The sequence below is a fragment of the Lemur catta genome, chromosome 6 (assembly GCF_020740605.2).
Source record: "Lemur catta isolate mLemCat1 chromosome 6, mLemCat1.pri, whole genome shotgun sequence".
Lineage (NCBI taxonomy): Eukaryota > Metazoa > Chordata > Mammalia > Primates > Lemuridae > Lemur > Lemur catta.
In genome coordinates this window covers 93698054-93712316 of record NC_059133.1, presented here as the reverse complement: position 1 = coordinate 93712316, position 14263 = coordinate 93698054, and the positions used below count along the sequence as shown (strand labels likewise).

The following is a 14263-nucleotide window of genomic DNA, read 5'->3' as shown; positions in this document are numbered from 1 at the left end:
CTTCACTTCCAAAAACAATCTTTTGTCTTTCTTGCTTTCCTCAAGAATTGCACAAAAGATAACCTGGCTAGTTGGCCATCCCGAGGCGAGAGTAATTGACCTAGTTGTAGTGCCCACTTTCCACCTAGTTCCAGCATTTTCCCAGTGCAAGGGGCACTGGATAAGGTGCTAAGTGATGCTAAAGCCTGTAAACCACAGACCTTAAATCTAATCCCAGGTATCCAAGCTCAAACCTCTCCCAGCCCACCAGGCTAGGACTAGAAAGAAGCGAAAAGGGAAGGGAAAAGGTAGAAATTAAGCAGTTGTGAGTTTGAGCCCTGGCTCTTGCCTCTTAGCAGCTGTGTGACTTTGGGCAAGTGATTTAACCTCTCTGGGTGTGTTTCCTCTTTTGTAAAATGAGAATAAATTACACCTGCGTCACAGGTCGTAACAGTGAGATACCACGTGTAAAGTGCTCGGCGCAGTGCCCAGCACAGAGAAAACATCATGTGAGTGACCACAGAGGGAAAGCTGTAGGGTCACCGGGAGGTGAGGCAGAGGGAGCTTTGAATGGGCACAGTTTGCAGTAAATAGAGCAGAGTTGGGGCCAAACACAGAGGAAAGCAAAGAGCAGAGATTGTAGAACAACTTTTCCTAAACAGATTTTCCAAGGCAGAGTCATTCAGTGACCTGGTTCTCCTAGCTCTCGGACCACGCCACGGTCTTCATATCAAGCATTCCAGAAAATTCCATTAAAACTCTCCCTTCAAGCCTAAAGAATTACCAGGCCAGCCCTTCTTCCTCTTATTTTTCCAAAGAACTCGTATCTCTTTGTTTAGTCGGTCATGACTGTGCAGGTCGTACTTAATCCTTTCAACAAACAGGTGATGAGAAAAGGGTAATAACCCTGAGCCCAGGTGCACCGCGCCCTCTCAGCTGCAGCAGGGCTCCCCTCCTCCGGCCCACAGGTGTGTTAGCACAGCTGGTATCCGAAACCAGAGCGCTGGTCAGAGGGTTATGTACAACCTGTGCAGAGGGGGAGCTTCCTGCTGCCTTGAGGTGTGGCCCCCCGGTCTGGTAAGAGAGGAGGAGCCTCTTCACTCAGAGAAGGGAGGAAGAGCAGGAGCAGGAGGTCACCTACCCGGGCATTCTTCATTGCTGCAGATCCACTGGCTATTTCGGCAAATGCTGTTGGGGGAAGAAGCACAGGTCATGGGTAGCTCTGCAAACACACAGGACACGGACGGATTTAGGGCTCACCACAGTTATCGAAGCTGCCAAAGGAAGGGATCTGGGAGAAGAAAGGAGCTGATGGAGAGGAATCTTTATGAGGTTAAAGTTGTACAGGACAGGGCTTTGGCCACAGAGGAATCTTGGAGGTACTGCCAAGGGGAAGAAACCCTGACAGAGAAAAGGAAGAAAGAAAAACTAGAGTATCTGGCGTCCCTGAAAATCTACTCATGTGCCAGGAAATCAGATTCCTACCCGCACACACAGATGGTGGCAGAGAGCAAGACGGTGCCGTCGAAAGGGCAATTCCCAGCCCATGTCGTGTCCGGCGGCCGACTGAGACCTGGGGGCTCAGCCAGCGCCGAGGGCTGCCACACAGGGAAAGACAGCACAGTGGTGGGGACTGGAGACCAAAGAGGAGTCATTGCTTCTGCTGTGCAGGGGACAGGCAAAGCCAGCCAGAGGTGACACCCAGAGGAGCTCCCTGAGATGACCTGAGCTAAGGAGAGCCAGGAGCCAGGCTGGGCCTGGCCGACGGCAGGGAGCCATGGACGAGTTCCCACCGGGCACTGCGGCTTCCTACCACCCAGTAGGTAAGAGATGGAAGGACACAAGGACCTGTGTGCTGCTTGCTGATGGTTATACGGTCCCTCTTCACTGAGACACGGTCATTTATCAAAGCACAGTCTGCAGGGACAGCTAGACATGTGTGTGTTCAGGACCCTGCCCTCCCTGAACCCCCCTCTTCCAGGCTTATCTGTCATGTAATCCTTGGCCCCGTCGGTGCCTGCCGCACCCATCCGCCACCCCCACCTCTGTCTCTTCTCCCTCAGCCTAGGCCAGACTCTGTGCCACCTGCTGTGGCCCTGCGGCCCCAGATCCCCTCACCCAGCCTCGGGCAGCTCTCCCCGCCCACACTGCGCGGCCCAATTACCAGGTGTTGCAGTCTCGTGAGAGGGAGGCGCCGGGAGGATAATGCTTCCCCGAATGCACGCAGGAGCACTCCGCACTCTCCACGCAGCGGCCTTCATCCAGGAGCTGCCCCTCTGGGTGCAAGGACAGCAAAGCAAAGACCTCAACATTGTCATCATCAATCGTCACCTCACCCCTATAGACTCGCCGTGGCTGATCATCAGCTTCGGGCTTCCTCCAGCGAGCTCAAGGCACCTGTCCTGCGGTGTTTACCTTTCACACTGATAGCGCAACAGGAGCGCCCCGATCACTAGTCTCCGTTCTCCAGGTGAAGAAAGGGAGTCAAGAGATTTGCTCAGGGTCGTCTAGCGCAGCAGTTATGAGTCAAGACACACAGAACTCACTCTCAATAACTAAACAGTTTTTCACCCAAGCTCACAAAGTCTGCCTTGAGAAAGACTTTCTAGTGCAAGGCCCTTTTTCAGCTGAGCTCATGTGGCAAATCCAGGGAACTTTTTAAAGATCTTTCTCCCAGACCGGTGCCCTGACACCTAACTGAGAAAACCAAACTGCAGTTCAGATCAGGCCACGAGCTCCCAAACAATGTTGGGGCCCAGACCCTCCTCCTGTTTCTCTAGACACAAGCGCTTTCATGGATACAGTACAACAGGAAAACATAAATTAAAAATAACGACCAGCTCAATCCTGATCACACTGTACAAAGACTTTTAAAAACTAAATAAAAGGCCTCTCGTGTCAGCAATGGGGAACAAACACAAGTGGCCTTCATCTCGCTTCCCAAAGCCAAGGGCACTGGCAGGGTCTGGGATTTGTAAATAAAGTGGGAAGTTTATTACCAGGGCAGCTGCAGCCATCCACGCATTGCTCCTGACACACTTCATTGATGTGCAGGCTCTGGCAGGTCCTGGTGCAAGGGGACACGCACTCCTTATACTCCATGCCAGCAGGGCATGCCGGGCCTGAAAGGGAAAACCAAAGGCCTCTCCCAGAGCGGTTCCCCACCAGGGCGGCATGCTACAAGCCACACTGTACTCACAGCCTCCTTTGCCCCTCTGGCTGCCCCTCCACCCCACCCCCCGCCGTCTTCAGGGCTCCAGGGGCCATCTCAGCCCCAGCGTCCCATGTGCTCCTCCAAGACCCCTCCCCAGAGGGAACTTCTTCTGTCTCATGAGGCCCTTACGATCCATCGGGGCACCTGGACCACCGCCCCTTCCCCTCTGTCACCTGTTCCGATTCTTTTGCACCCTTTCACCTAAAAGCCTTTCAAGGTGACACTAAATTCTTCTAGTCTGAAAAGGGATGACCTCCTGGGACCAAGCAAGGAGCCAATGATGTCCTCCCTCACATCCCTCCTCTGAAGGCTCCTCGTGTCCTTGAAATTGGCCCCAGTCAAATGCCCTGCCCAGCACAAGGCACTCTCGGTTCGTGCCCCCCGCCCCCCGCCCCCAGCCTGTGTGGCGATGCTCTCGTTTACCCCTCCTGCTGCAGGGCTGCCTTCACAGCCCCATGCTCCCACCAGACCCAGCTCCTCCGGGCAAGGACTGGCTCTCCTCGTCTCTCTCTCTCTCTTCCCTGGGGCTAGTTGACACACAGGCAGACTGAAGGACCAGGACATACAGCACCCTTTTCTGGGCTTCCCAGCACCAAACAATTGCCCCAAACCCCTTCTCCAAGGTACATCAGGTATCTCCCCTACCCCACCTTCAAAGACTGAAAACACGGCCTTCGCCTTACAGAGGAGAGACAGCTGCTGACACCCTCCTGCCTCACACCCCACGGCAGGGCGGGAAGTGCGGACCGAGAAGCTGCCTGCCACACGCTGAAACACACATGCCAGCAAAGGTGTCAGCAGCTGCTCTGTCCCTACCGTCTGCGTGATCTGTGTGATTGTCACAGGCCCTCTGCACGCCTTTCACTCACGGGAAGGTACGGGGAGAGAGGATGCTTCTTTCAAGGTGACTGGAGAAGCCCCTACTTAATCACGGTAATCTGGGGACAGTGACCATGACTTAGGGACCCAAGCAGATTAGAAGGTGAAATACATGGCCCGCGAGGCAAGGCAGAAAGGATGGTGAGCCTCGAGCCTGGGGAGAGAGGCTGATTGAATAAAAGGGAGGAACTTAATAAAAGCCTTCTGGTCCCTCAGAGATCGCCGCGTGCACGGCCGGGCCAACTCCCTGCTCTTCGTCAATTCAGACAGGCAGGCAGTGAAGACAGAAGCTGAAACAGCAACTGCCGAGACTCGGGTCGGCAGCAGAGAACATCCTGTGAGCCCAGGAGACGGGGACGGATTTCCCCAGGGGAGCCAGGGCGCCGAGGGAGGCGCGGCGTGAGGACAGAGGCAGGACACGGGGCCTTGAGGCCTGTTCAGGGAGGAGAATCCCAGGACCAGGTGGCCGGGAACAGAAGCCACTCCGGAAGCGGGCCCAGGGCCCTGGCGGCTTTGCGGCACTGCTGCGGTGTGGTAAGGGTGCATGCTCGTGACGCAGCCCCAAAGCACCCTGAGTGACACCACGCAGACACTGCTCGTCCCCAGCGCGGAGGTGACTTACGGCACGCGCTGTGGTCAGTCCAGCCGTACAGCACCGTCCCCTCCTGGGCACAGGCCCGGGCGTACTCCAGGAAGGCGGGGCACACACACTCCGGCCCCCGAGAACACGTGCACAGGGTCTTCTCACACAGGGCCACGAAGGGCTCGGGGTCCACCACAGGGTGGCAGCGGGCAAACGCCGAGGTGCTCTTCAGGAGCTGGCACTGCTCCCACAGGCCCTGCAGGGAAAGGGGCTGCCTCAGTGGGGGCTGCAGGAGGGGGCCTGGCCCCTGCGGTGTATCCTTGCAGTGTCTCCCTGAGGGTGGCGCTGAGGAGACTCGGCCCTGCTGGGGAAACCAAGGAAGCTCCCTCAGGACCTGGGACCTTGCCTAGCACCTAGCAGGTGCTGGTCAGCATGTGTTAAAGTCATCAATCCATCCATCAAAGGGAAGGCCCTGGACTCACGCTGTGTGACATAGGCCAAGGCTAAGGGTACATCCGCGACCGAGCCCTGGAAACGCAGTCTAAGGCCTTGGACCCGCTGTCGCGGGCAGTGGACCACGTAAGCGAAGAGGACAGAGAGGAGCAGAAAGACCTTGGTGTTGGCCTGGTGGCTGCAGGGTCCAATAATGCTGGTCAGCATCAGTTTTTGCCCTGACCTGGTCACCTCCCCTCCGTGATCCGGGGCTTCCTCACTAGAAATGAGGAGGGGGCAGGGCGCTGGGTTCTGTAAAGTACGGGATCCTGGGCCCGACCCCCAGAGATCTAAACTCAGTAGGCCGGGGAAGGGGTTCAGCACGGCGTTTTCTCGAACAGTCCCCATGTGGTTGCTGGGACCAGACGGAACCAGTCCCCATCAGCGACAACATGCTAGGATTCTACGAATGTCCCAGGCAGGGGCTGTTTTTGGGTTTTGCCACTTTGTTGATGCCCTCAGCCTAACAGCACAAGGTGGATTTGGAATTGTCGTCACTTATTACTTCTGCTACCTCATTAGTATAAACACTCTTCCACGTTTTACTTACAAACATCTCCACATTCTGAGTGTTAATGAGTCTAAATGCACATTTTTCACAGTTTAATATCCCTGAAGTTGGGGTGCATCTTACAGAGGCTATCATACTTCAGTTGGCTGCTTTTTCTTTCTAAGCAACACAAGGAACATTGGTGTTTCTTAGAATCAATGATGTCTTAGCTTGGACACAATATGGCATTGTCGATATAAATCATCCCCACAATTTCATTCACATGTAACTTCTTTCACACACATGCATGCTCTCTGCTGAAAGCCAGTAGTTGGTGAAAGGACTTATAATCTTCCGCTAAAGAGAAAAAAGGACAAGAGTATCTAAATGGAAGGGCTGAGTCCTAAACGATAAGCTGGAGCCGGTGTTTGGAAAGGGGACAGTAAAAAAGAGGAAAGAAGTTACCCGTTTTGAGGAGAGGGAAATGGAATCTGCTCCAACTGTACAAAGGATCGCCAGGGCAAGCCATGAAAACCAACAGCCAGGAGCTGGGAGCCAGGCCCGTGGCCGCGTCGTTTGTGGCACCGTGGAAAGCCCAAAGGAAGAGAAATCTGACCCTGTCTGCTCACTGTCCTCAGGATCCAGCCTGGCAGCACCAGGGACGTCTGTGGCCCTGGGGAAATCAGGGTCCTGCCCCCCGCGCTGGGCCCTGCCCCCAACCCGGCCTGCAGAGTCCACCCTCAGAGCCAGGCAAGCAGAGCAGTGTCACAGCCATCCGCACCCTGGTCACAGAGCCCCTGGGGTGCCCAGTCGGGAGGGCCAGGGCCCAGCCGGCCCAAACAGAGCTGAGAGTGGCCGGTTCTCTTCGCACCTTAGAAAAGCAGCCGCCCACAAGGGCTGCCACCCTGCAGAGCCACAGCAGGCAGCCTCGTGGGGAGGGTCACCAGCGCCTCTGTATCAGGGGGCATCAGGGGGCCGCCGCCCACAGCAGCCCCCACACGGCCCCCGCCTTGCCGAATTCCCTCCCGTCAGGCCCCCACGGGGTGGCTGTGAAAAGCCCAGGCCTAAAGCCCAGCTCTGCCACTGACTGGTGGGGACTTGGGCAAATCAGCTCACCTGGTCAGAGAAGGGTGCCCTCACGTAAACAGGAAGGACGGCGACCTCACACTACCTCGTGGGGCCGGTGCAAAGACACCACGGTGCTGGCACCGAGTGGGCTGCCGGTGAATGAAGACGGGTCTGGGACCAGTTACGTCTCAGGCAGTTACGAATGGCCTTTTATTGGCCACCCTGAGCATTTAACACAAGGGGAAACTGAGGCTTCTGAAGACAAAGACCAGGAGGACTGGCAGGGGTGGGCAGGCCTGCCTCGGCCTCATTAGGACAGTCTAGCCTCTTCCACACGCCAGCTGTGTGAGCTTGGGCTGTTTCCTCCGCCCTCCTCCTCCGTAGGACAGGGAGAACAATCGCAGCTCGTATCCGGTAGGACCGCAGTAAGACTGAATGGATTAGTGCCTGTAAAGGGTTTATCCTAATAAATGGTGACCCCATACCATCATCACCATCCATCCCCTGGCCACCAGAGATCCCTGCCGCCATCCCTCCCACCACAGAGCTTCCCCACGAGAGTGGTAAGCAGGCCCCAGCAGGATGGAAGACACTCTGTCCCTTTGCCCCGGTCTCTATCTCCCTGGGCTGTACCAGGACAAATGGTTCCTGGGGCAACATTGTCACTTCCCTAGCATTCTTGGGCGGCACTTGGTGAACAGAGGGGCTGCTTTTGTGACTCTTTTATTTGGGAGGTTCACGCTCCTCCAGAACAAAGTGGGTTTCTTTCTAGTAGTGAGAAGGGAAACTCTCTTCTTCGTAACAGGTAAGTCTAAGAACCTCCACCCTTACTGGGATGTAGGCTGAGGCCTGTGTCTATTTCTGTCATTTAGCCACCCCACCCACCCCACTAGAAATGCTACTCAGGAAAGGGAGTCGCTGAGTTCTTGAGGGCAGCTGAGGGTGTCCCAGAGAGGGCCGAATGCCCAGGCTCCTGTCTGCCTCTTTCCCCACCCACAATTTGAAACTAGAGAAAAACTCAAAGAGACGATGCCATGGGGTTTTTCTGGTGATTGCTGTCGTCACCTGGGCTGCAGGACGGCGGCTCTGAGCAGTGCCTGCTCCCCGGGACCAGCTCCTGCAGGCACAGGGCCCAAGAACTAGGGATTCTCACTGGGCAGGACACAGTACCCGCCAGGAGGAAGGAGAGACCCAGGAGTCCAGTCACCCTTCCCGCTCGGAGCCACAGTGAGACGCAGCCCAGCATGGCCCGTCTCCAGTGGGCCACAGCAGACTTCTCCCTGCCCAGAGGAAAAATAAGAATGGTACCCCAGCACATTTCCTGGGAGCTCCCTTAGGGTATTAAATGGTTTATAGAAAGCCTTAGTCAGCATGTTTTCTGATATTTGCCTGCGGGAGGGGAGTGGATTCTGCCGAAACAGCCACCTCCCTTCTTAGAACAATTCCCTTGGCCTCCACCAGACACACCTGAAATCTGGCTCGAGTTTCTCCCTCAGAAGAAACAAAAGGAAAAATCTGTCCTCCTAGCTTGTCCTTCAGTCTTGCTGTGGTCAGCCCTGACCTGAAGTTGGTCTACTAGAGTGACCACAGTCTGGGAGCTGGGCTAGACTTCTGCACATCCACCCGGCACCCACAGCCGGACCCACCCTCACCTGCAGCTGTACCAGAGTGGCATGTTAAGTGTGCTGTCTCCACTGCTCCCAGCTTCTCTGTTCCACCACAGCTAGCCCTGCCATGCCAGGACAGGCCCTGAGACAGGACACAGAAATACGTCCAAGATGGCGTTGACATCTTGTATTCCCAGACTCATGGCAGAGACATCGGCAGGCAGGTGGTGAGCAAAACTCTCACTCAACGAGCACTGGCTGTGTCACCTGTCGGTCTCCAGCAGGGTGTCCTAGTCCACAAAAAATGCACATCTGACTATGGATGTCCCAGCCCTGCTTACAAGGCAATGTCCTAGCTCACTGGGAAGGCGGCCAGGCCCTCCACGATCTGACCCCAGCCTACATCTCCAGTCTCATCCCTCCCTCCCTGCTCCCCATCTCACGCACTCCTAATAGTTTCCTGAACATAGCTTGTATGTTGTATGTTGACGTTCTGTTCCATTTGCTGCACACTACTATGTCTAGGCACTGCGCCAGGAATGAGGAATACAATAAAAAGCAAACAGACCAGTCCCAGCCCTCATGAACCTAACAGGGGAACCTGCCCCACCCCATCCCCTCTTCTGGCCCTGCTACCTCCTGCTCCACACCTCAGCTCAGGAGCCACCTTTTCCAGGAAGGCTTCTCTGACCAGCTCCCTTCTCCCCGCCCTGCAGGGTTAGGAGTTCCCACAGCCCTCCGGGAGCCTCTACTCTTGTACTGAAATTATCCGTTTCTGTGGCCTCCTCCTCCATTTCCCTGCAAGCTTGTCAAAGACAGGAGCTGTATTCCCAGGGTGCACACAGCAGGCAATGAGTGCTGGACCAAATCCAACAGTAACGCACACATCCATGAGTCAGTCATACTCTCCAGTTCCAAAGTGGCATCCAATCCACCTGAACCAGGTGTTTCCAGGGGAATGTTTACATTGCAGCTCGAAGACTCAGTCCCAATTTACAGGGGACTTCCCAGTGGAACAGCCAATGACAGCTGGACGAAACCTGCAGCTGCAATGCCAGGAAACACTTCCCGAAAGGGGGCAGTCTGAACCGGGCCCTGGAAGCTGTGTGGGACTTAGGTTGCAGGACAGGAGGGAGGCCACAGCAGGTAAAGCCGATGGCATAAGCCCAGGTAGGAGGAGAAACAGAGTCACTATGGTGGGGCCGGACCCTGAGACTCCAGCCCAGTGCTGCCAACAGATGCCTCAGGAAAGGCACAGCTGCCCTCTGGGACGTTGTTCTACTAGGTTAGTGGCCTCAGCTTCTCTGAGCAGGTAGGTACGGCCCCGTCAGACCTAACTAAGCTCTCCTTGAAAAAGTTCCTGTTTTCTGCCTGAGCCCTCAGACCCTTCTTCCCTGGGTGAAGTTCTCAGAGGCCCCTTCCTCCCATTCCTCCCACTCCTCCCACTCCTCCCGGGTCACTCTGTCCACTGCAGGAGCTGGCGAATGGAACTGGGCACCGCCATGCGCAGCAGTGGCTGGGGAGACAGCAGGAGACGGGCCTCTCACGGCCCACCAGTCGCGTGAGGCTGCTGGCGTGCAGGGCTGCAGAAGGCCCTTTACGGATTCCCGCCCCGCTCCCTGCTCTAAGGCAAGGCTGACACAAGCCCCGCCTCCTTGCCCACAGCGGCCCTCTTTGCCGCCCCACCTAAATAAACAGACCACCTCGTCACCCACTACCACAGACTGGCCCTTCGAGGCCTGAAGACACCTTTAAAGAACACAAATATCCTCAGAGAAAGGCTACATAAATACAGCCTTTCAGATTTGGAAACTGAGGCATGGAGAAAGAATTTACCAGGACAGCAGTTCTCAAAGTGTAGTCTAGGGATCCCCTAGGATTCCCAAGATCCTTTCAGGGATCCTTGACAACAAAAGTGTTTTCCTAACAACACTAACATGTTATTTGCACTTTTTTCTCTCATTCTTTCACGAGTGTGCAGTGGGGTTTTCCAGAAGCTACGTGGCATGTGATGTCACAAGAGACTGAACACAGAAGCAGGGACAGGAGTCCAGATGATTGCTCTGAAACCAGACAGCAAAGGGATTTGCAAAACTGTGAAACAATGTCCTTCTTCTCTCTTAATTTTTTGTTTGAAATTTAGAGTTATTTTTTATTTAAAAATATGTCATTTGCATAAAAATAAATATAATGGGTTTATTATTTTTAAATGAATTAATAAATGTTTTAAGTATCTTAGTTTTAATATCTAATATGGTAAGTATCAAGAGATATAACCCACATAAACAAAATCTCTTTAAAGTCAATAATTTTTACGAGTGCAAAGGGGTCCCTGAGACTAAACAGTTTGAGAACCACTGTCTTAGGGATGGAGTGACCAAGCAGGGCCGCACACCCTGAGTCCACGCCAAACCGCAAATTACACGGCTTCCTGCCCCACCCTCCTCACCCTGTTCCCTAACAATGGGATTAGAAGGCAGTGTACGTAGCGGATATCACTCCGTTTTTAGATGCATGACTGGGCGAGAATCCCAACCCATCGCTTCCAAAGTGTGTGACTTTAAGGAAACCATCTCAGCCGGGCACAGTGGCTCACACCTGTAATCCTAGCACTCTGGGAGGCCGAGGTGAGAGGATCACTTGAGCTGCAATGACACCACGGCACTCTACTCAGGGCGACAGGGTGACACTCTGCCTCAACAACAAAAAGTAAAGAAACTGCACACCCCTCTTCACAATCCCCTCCGCCAAAAAAGAAAACTATCTCACCGCTCTACACACAAGCTTCCTTGCCTGTGCAAAGGGATAGTGCAGAAGAGACTGAAAGTTGTTCAGTGTCTATTCTTCCCTTCTTTCTTGGTCACAGAACCTCAGTGTTCCGCTTTCACCGGCTCACATAGCCACTGGGAATAAGATTCCATTTCTCAGCCTCCCTTGCAGCTAGGAGCAGCCATGTGACTCAGCGTTGGCTATAAGCAGAAGAGTCTTGTGCAACTTCCAGGAAGTGTCCTGAAGAGGGAGGGCTGCTTCTTCCTTAGTCCCCTCTCTTTCTACTGCAGGAACATGGTTGTGCTGCCTGAAGCTTGAGATGCCCTCTTGGAGCATATGGGAATCGACACAGAGGAACTTGGATCCCAACATCATGAGATCCTGCACAGGCCTGGGACATCCTACCCCAAGCTTCTTTACACGAGAGAGGAAAATAAACTTCCACGTTGTGTAAGCCGTTGTTACCTTAGGTGTCCCGCCTCTCACAGCTGCACCTACTCCAATCTAACACAGACAGCAGTACCCGGACTACCCTAGCCGCTGCTGCACAGTAAAACTGAACAAGATGATGCCAGGAAGGCAATTAAGTGCTTGTAACTACCATCATTTGCCTGCTGTCCATACTGACTCCTCCTTGGCTCTCTGCTAAGCCATTCTGGCAGGGGCACAGATGAATGCCAGCTAATTTGCACACTTCCAGCATCTCCTTGGCTCCAGGGCCCGGCATCAACTACTTCTGTCTTCTTTCAACTCCTGTCGGCGCTGCCAGAGCTGGCGAGAGAGCAGCAGCCCCAGCCCCGGCACCCATGACCTCACCATGCCGGGGTGGCTGTGCAGACCCAGTGGCAGCCCATCTTAATCACATTTTCAGTTCATTAAGGAGGACCAGGCCTCTTCCCCGGAGACACAAGGCCGGTGCAAGGGAGGGGAGAGAAAACAAGCACATCTCCCCAGTGGCAGCAGGGGGAGGAGAGAGCAGCAGCCAGAGGTCTGAGCTCAGCCATTGTGTTTGCTCCCAGGCAGCTGACAAAGGCGAAGGGAGGGGCACTCCTAGGACCCAAGTGAACAAAGAGAAGAGAGTCCCATGTATGAAGTGCAAGATTGTTCAGCAGGCCCTGATCTTTCCAGCCCTGGGGTGGGTGCCCTACGGCAGCCCCTGGAGGAGGTGTGGAGGCGCCTGGAGCCTGAACGGCTCCAAAGTAGTGGGTTCAAGAATTCACCCCTGTGACAAGGAAGGGTTCCCATTGGTCAGCCTGCAAGGTCGGATGGGGAGAGTTGTTGCTTCTATTTATAACTTCTGGCTGGCCTGAGATTCCCACCCACATTCCAAGATTCTGACTCACAAAGACCCCGTGAAACTGGTTGATAGACTGCCACCAGATGACTGGCTTTTGCAGAGTTGGGCATTCCTCTCTGTAAGAGAGTTGGGGTACAGTGCTCATGAGAAGCACCGTAAGTAGATATGTCACCGCAGCGTTGGCCAAGGAGCTTTCCAAAGGACCCTCCTCAGCCTCTGCCTCGGGCTCCTGGGAGGCCTCTGAGCAGGCTCTGCTCGCTGGAAGGACAAGGGCCTAGAGTCACTCCCTGGCTCCCAGTGTGGGGCGTGCCAAGCTCTGGGGATGAGAAACAGTCCAGTCTGAAGCACCCCCCTCCCCACCCTGCTCCCAGCAAGGAAAGACAGTCAGCTCCGAGACAGGCGCTGAGTCCCCTGAGCTTCCTATCACTTAGCTTTCATTTGGTGATTTGTCACTTACTGGCCTAAGACCGATCCGTGCTGTTCTCTTTCATGGTTTAATTGATCTTATGCAATGATGGGCACCATCAGGATCTTGCTCGTGCTGCTCCTCACCAGGGAGAAAGAAAAGGGAAAGAAACCACCTAGGAGATATTTGTTAGGGATTTTGAGCTTGTTATGTCAGGGAGGCATTTGAACTGACAGCTTGGGTACTAAGACCTTATCCAACCCTCCCCAACAGTTTGTCAAACAAGTGACCTAAAAGGCCAAGTTCTCTTTAACTCAAGGACAGCCTCTGAAGCCCCATGGCAGTCGCTGATGTCTGCCAGTAGGCTAGACCCCCAAAGGAGCAGTGGCCGAGTCACTGTGGTTCCACCACGCAGCTCCCTGCCCCTGCTCCTGCCTTGTCCTCAGGTGAGCAAATTTGCTGTAAAGGAGAAGGGTACATATCCATGTGGGTGTTCAGCAGAGCTCTGTTTACCTCAGAGAGAGAAGACTGAGATACAAGGCAGGGAAGAAACTTACACAAGGACACGCAGAGAATTGAGCCAAACCAGGAACTGCCGCCTGGATTCCTGGACCTCAGGAAAGCACTTGGAGTAAGTCCCCATTCCTTAGCCTATCCATGGCTCAGGAAAGAGAGACTTGAGAGAGAGTTCTCACTCTGCGAAAGGGAAAAAGCCACGTGTGTGCTTGTGTTCAAACCCCAGCTCTGAGGGGAGCATTCCCCGGGCATCGATAACCAGCTCCTCTGGGATCCTACACTATGAGGTTCTTTTCTTGAGATTTACTGACCTCCCCTGGGCCAGACTCTCCCCCGACAACTGGTCTCTATGAATCACTATTCTACCAAGCAATGAATGTAACAAAATTCTTCCCAATCGCCAAGAAAAGTCCATTTCAGGCCAAATCTGCCAATGCAGTGAATGGAGAGGCAGGAAGAAGCAGGGATGGTAGCAATGGGCCCGGACAGTGAGCCCCAGCTCGGCCAGTGCACTCAGCACCTGGACCAGGCCATCTGAGCTTAACTGTCCCCTCCACACCTGTGACCTCCCCTTCCAGCAAGACCGTGAGCAGAAATAGCAGAAAGGGCTGGTACATACTTTGCAAATAAAAGGCCTGGGCAATATTTAATGAGAACATGAAGAGTGAATTGCTTTGTTTCCAACAGCACGGGTGTTTTATGGGCTCTTTGGGCTATTGAAGAGACATGTTATGATTATTCAAAGTCAGTACAACTGTTTGCAAATGTTAGCTCCTGAGGGACAGGTGATCTCCTGGGAGGAAGAGGAGTCATAGGTGAACAGCATGCTGTTTCAGAGGAGGTGGGAGAGTTCTGCAGGATAGCTGGAGAGGTGAGAAAATGTGAAGACATGGACAGCAAAAGAAAATAAGGATTGTGTTCACCTAATAAACACCAAATTCAGAGACCCGTGGAAAGCAGGAA

The 14263-nt window shown here is 54.1% G+C and overlaps 1 protein-coding gene across 1 annotated transcript in view; it reads right to left on the bottom strand.

Annotated features, from left to right (window-relative positions):
- The window catches only part of VWF (von Willebrand factor), a 143813-nt gene that overhangs the window by 103472 nt on the left and 26078 nt on the right, over window positions 1–14263 (bottom strand). The window contains exons 7-10 of the mRNA XM_045554544.1: window positions 4695–4911; window positions 2979–3101; window positions 2144–2255; window positions 1121–1167 (exon numbers count right to left, since the gene is read on the bottom strand). Coding sequence (XP_045410500.1) covers window positions 1121–1167; window positions 2144–2255; window positions 2979–3101; window positions 4695–4911 — 499 coding nt within the window. The remainder of the gene's footprint in view (window positions 1–1120; window positions 1168–2143; window positions 2256–2978; window positions 3102–4694; window positions 4912–14263) is intronic.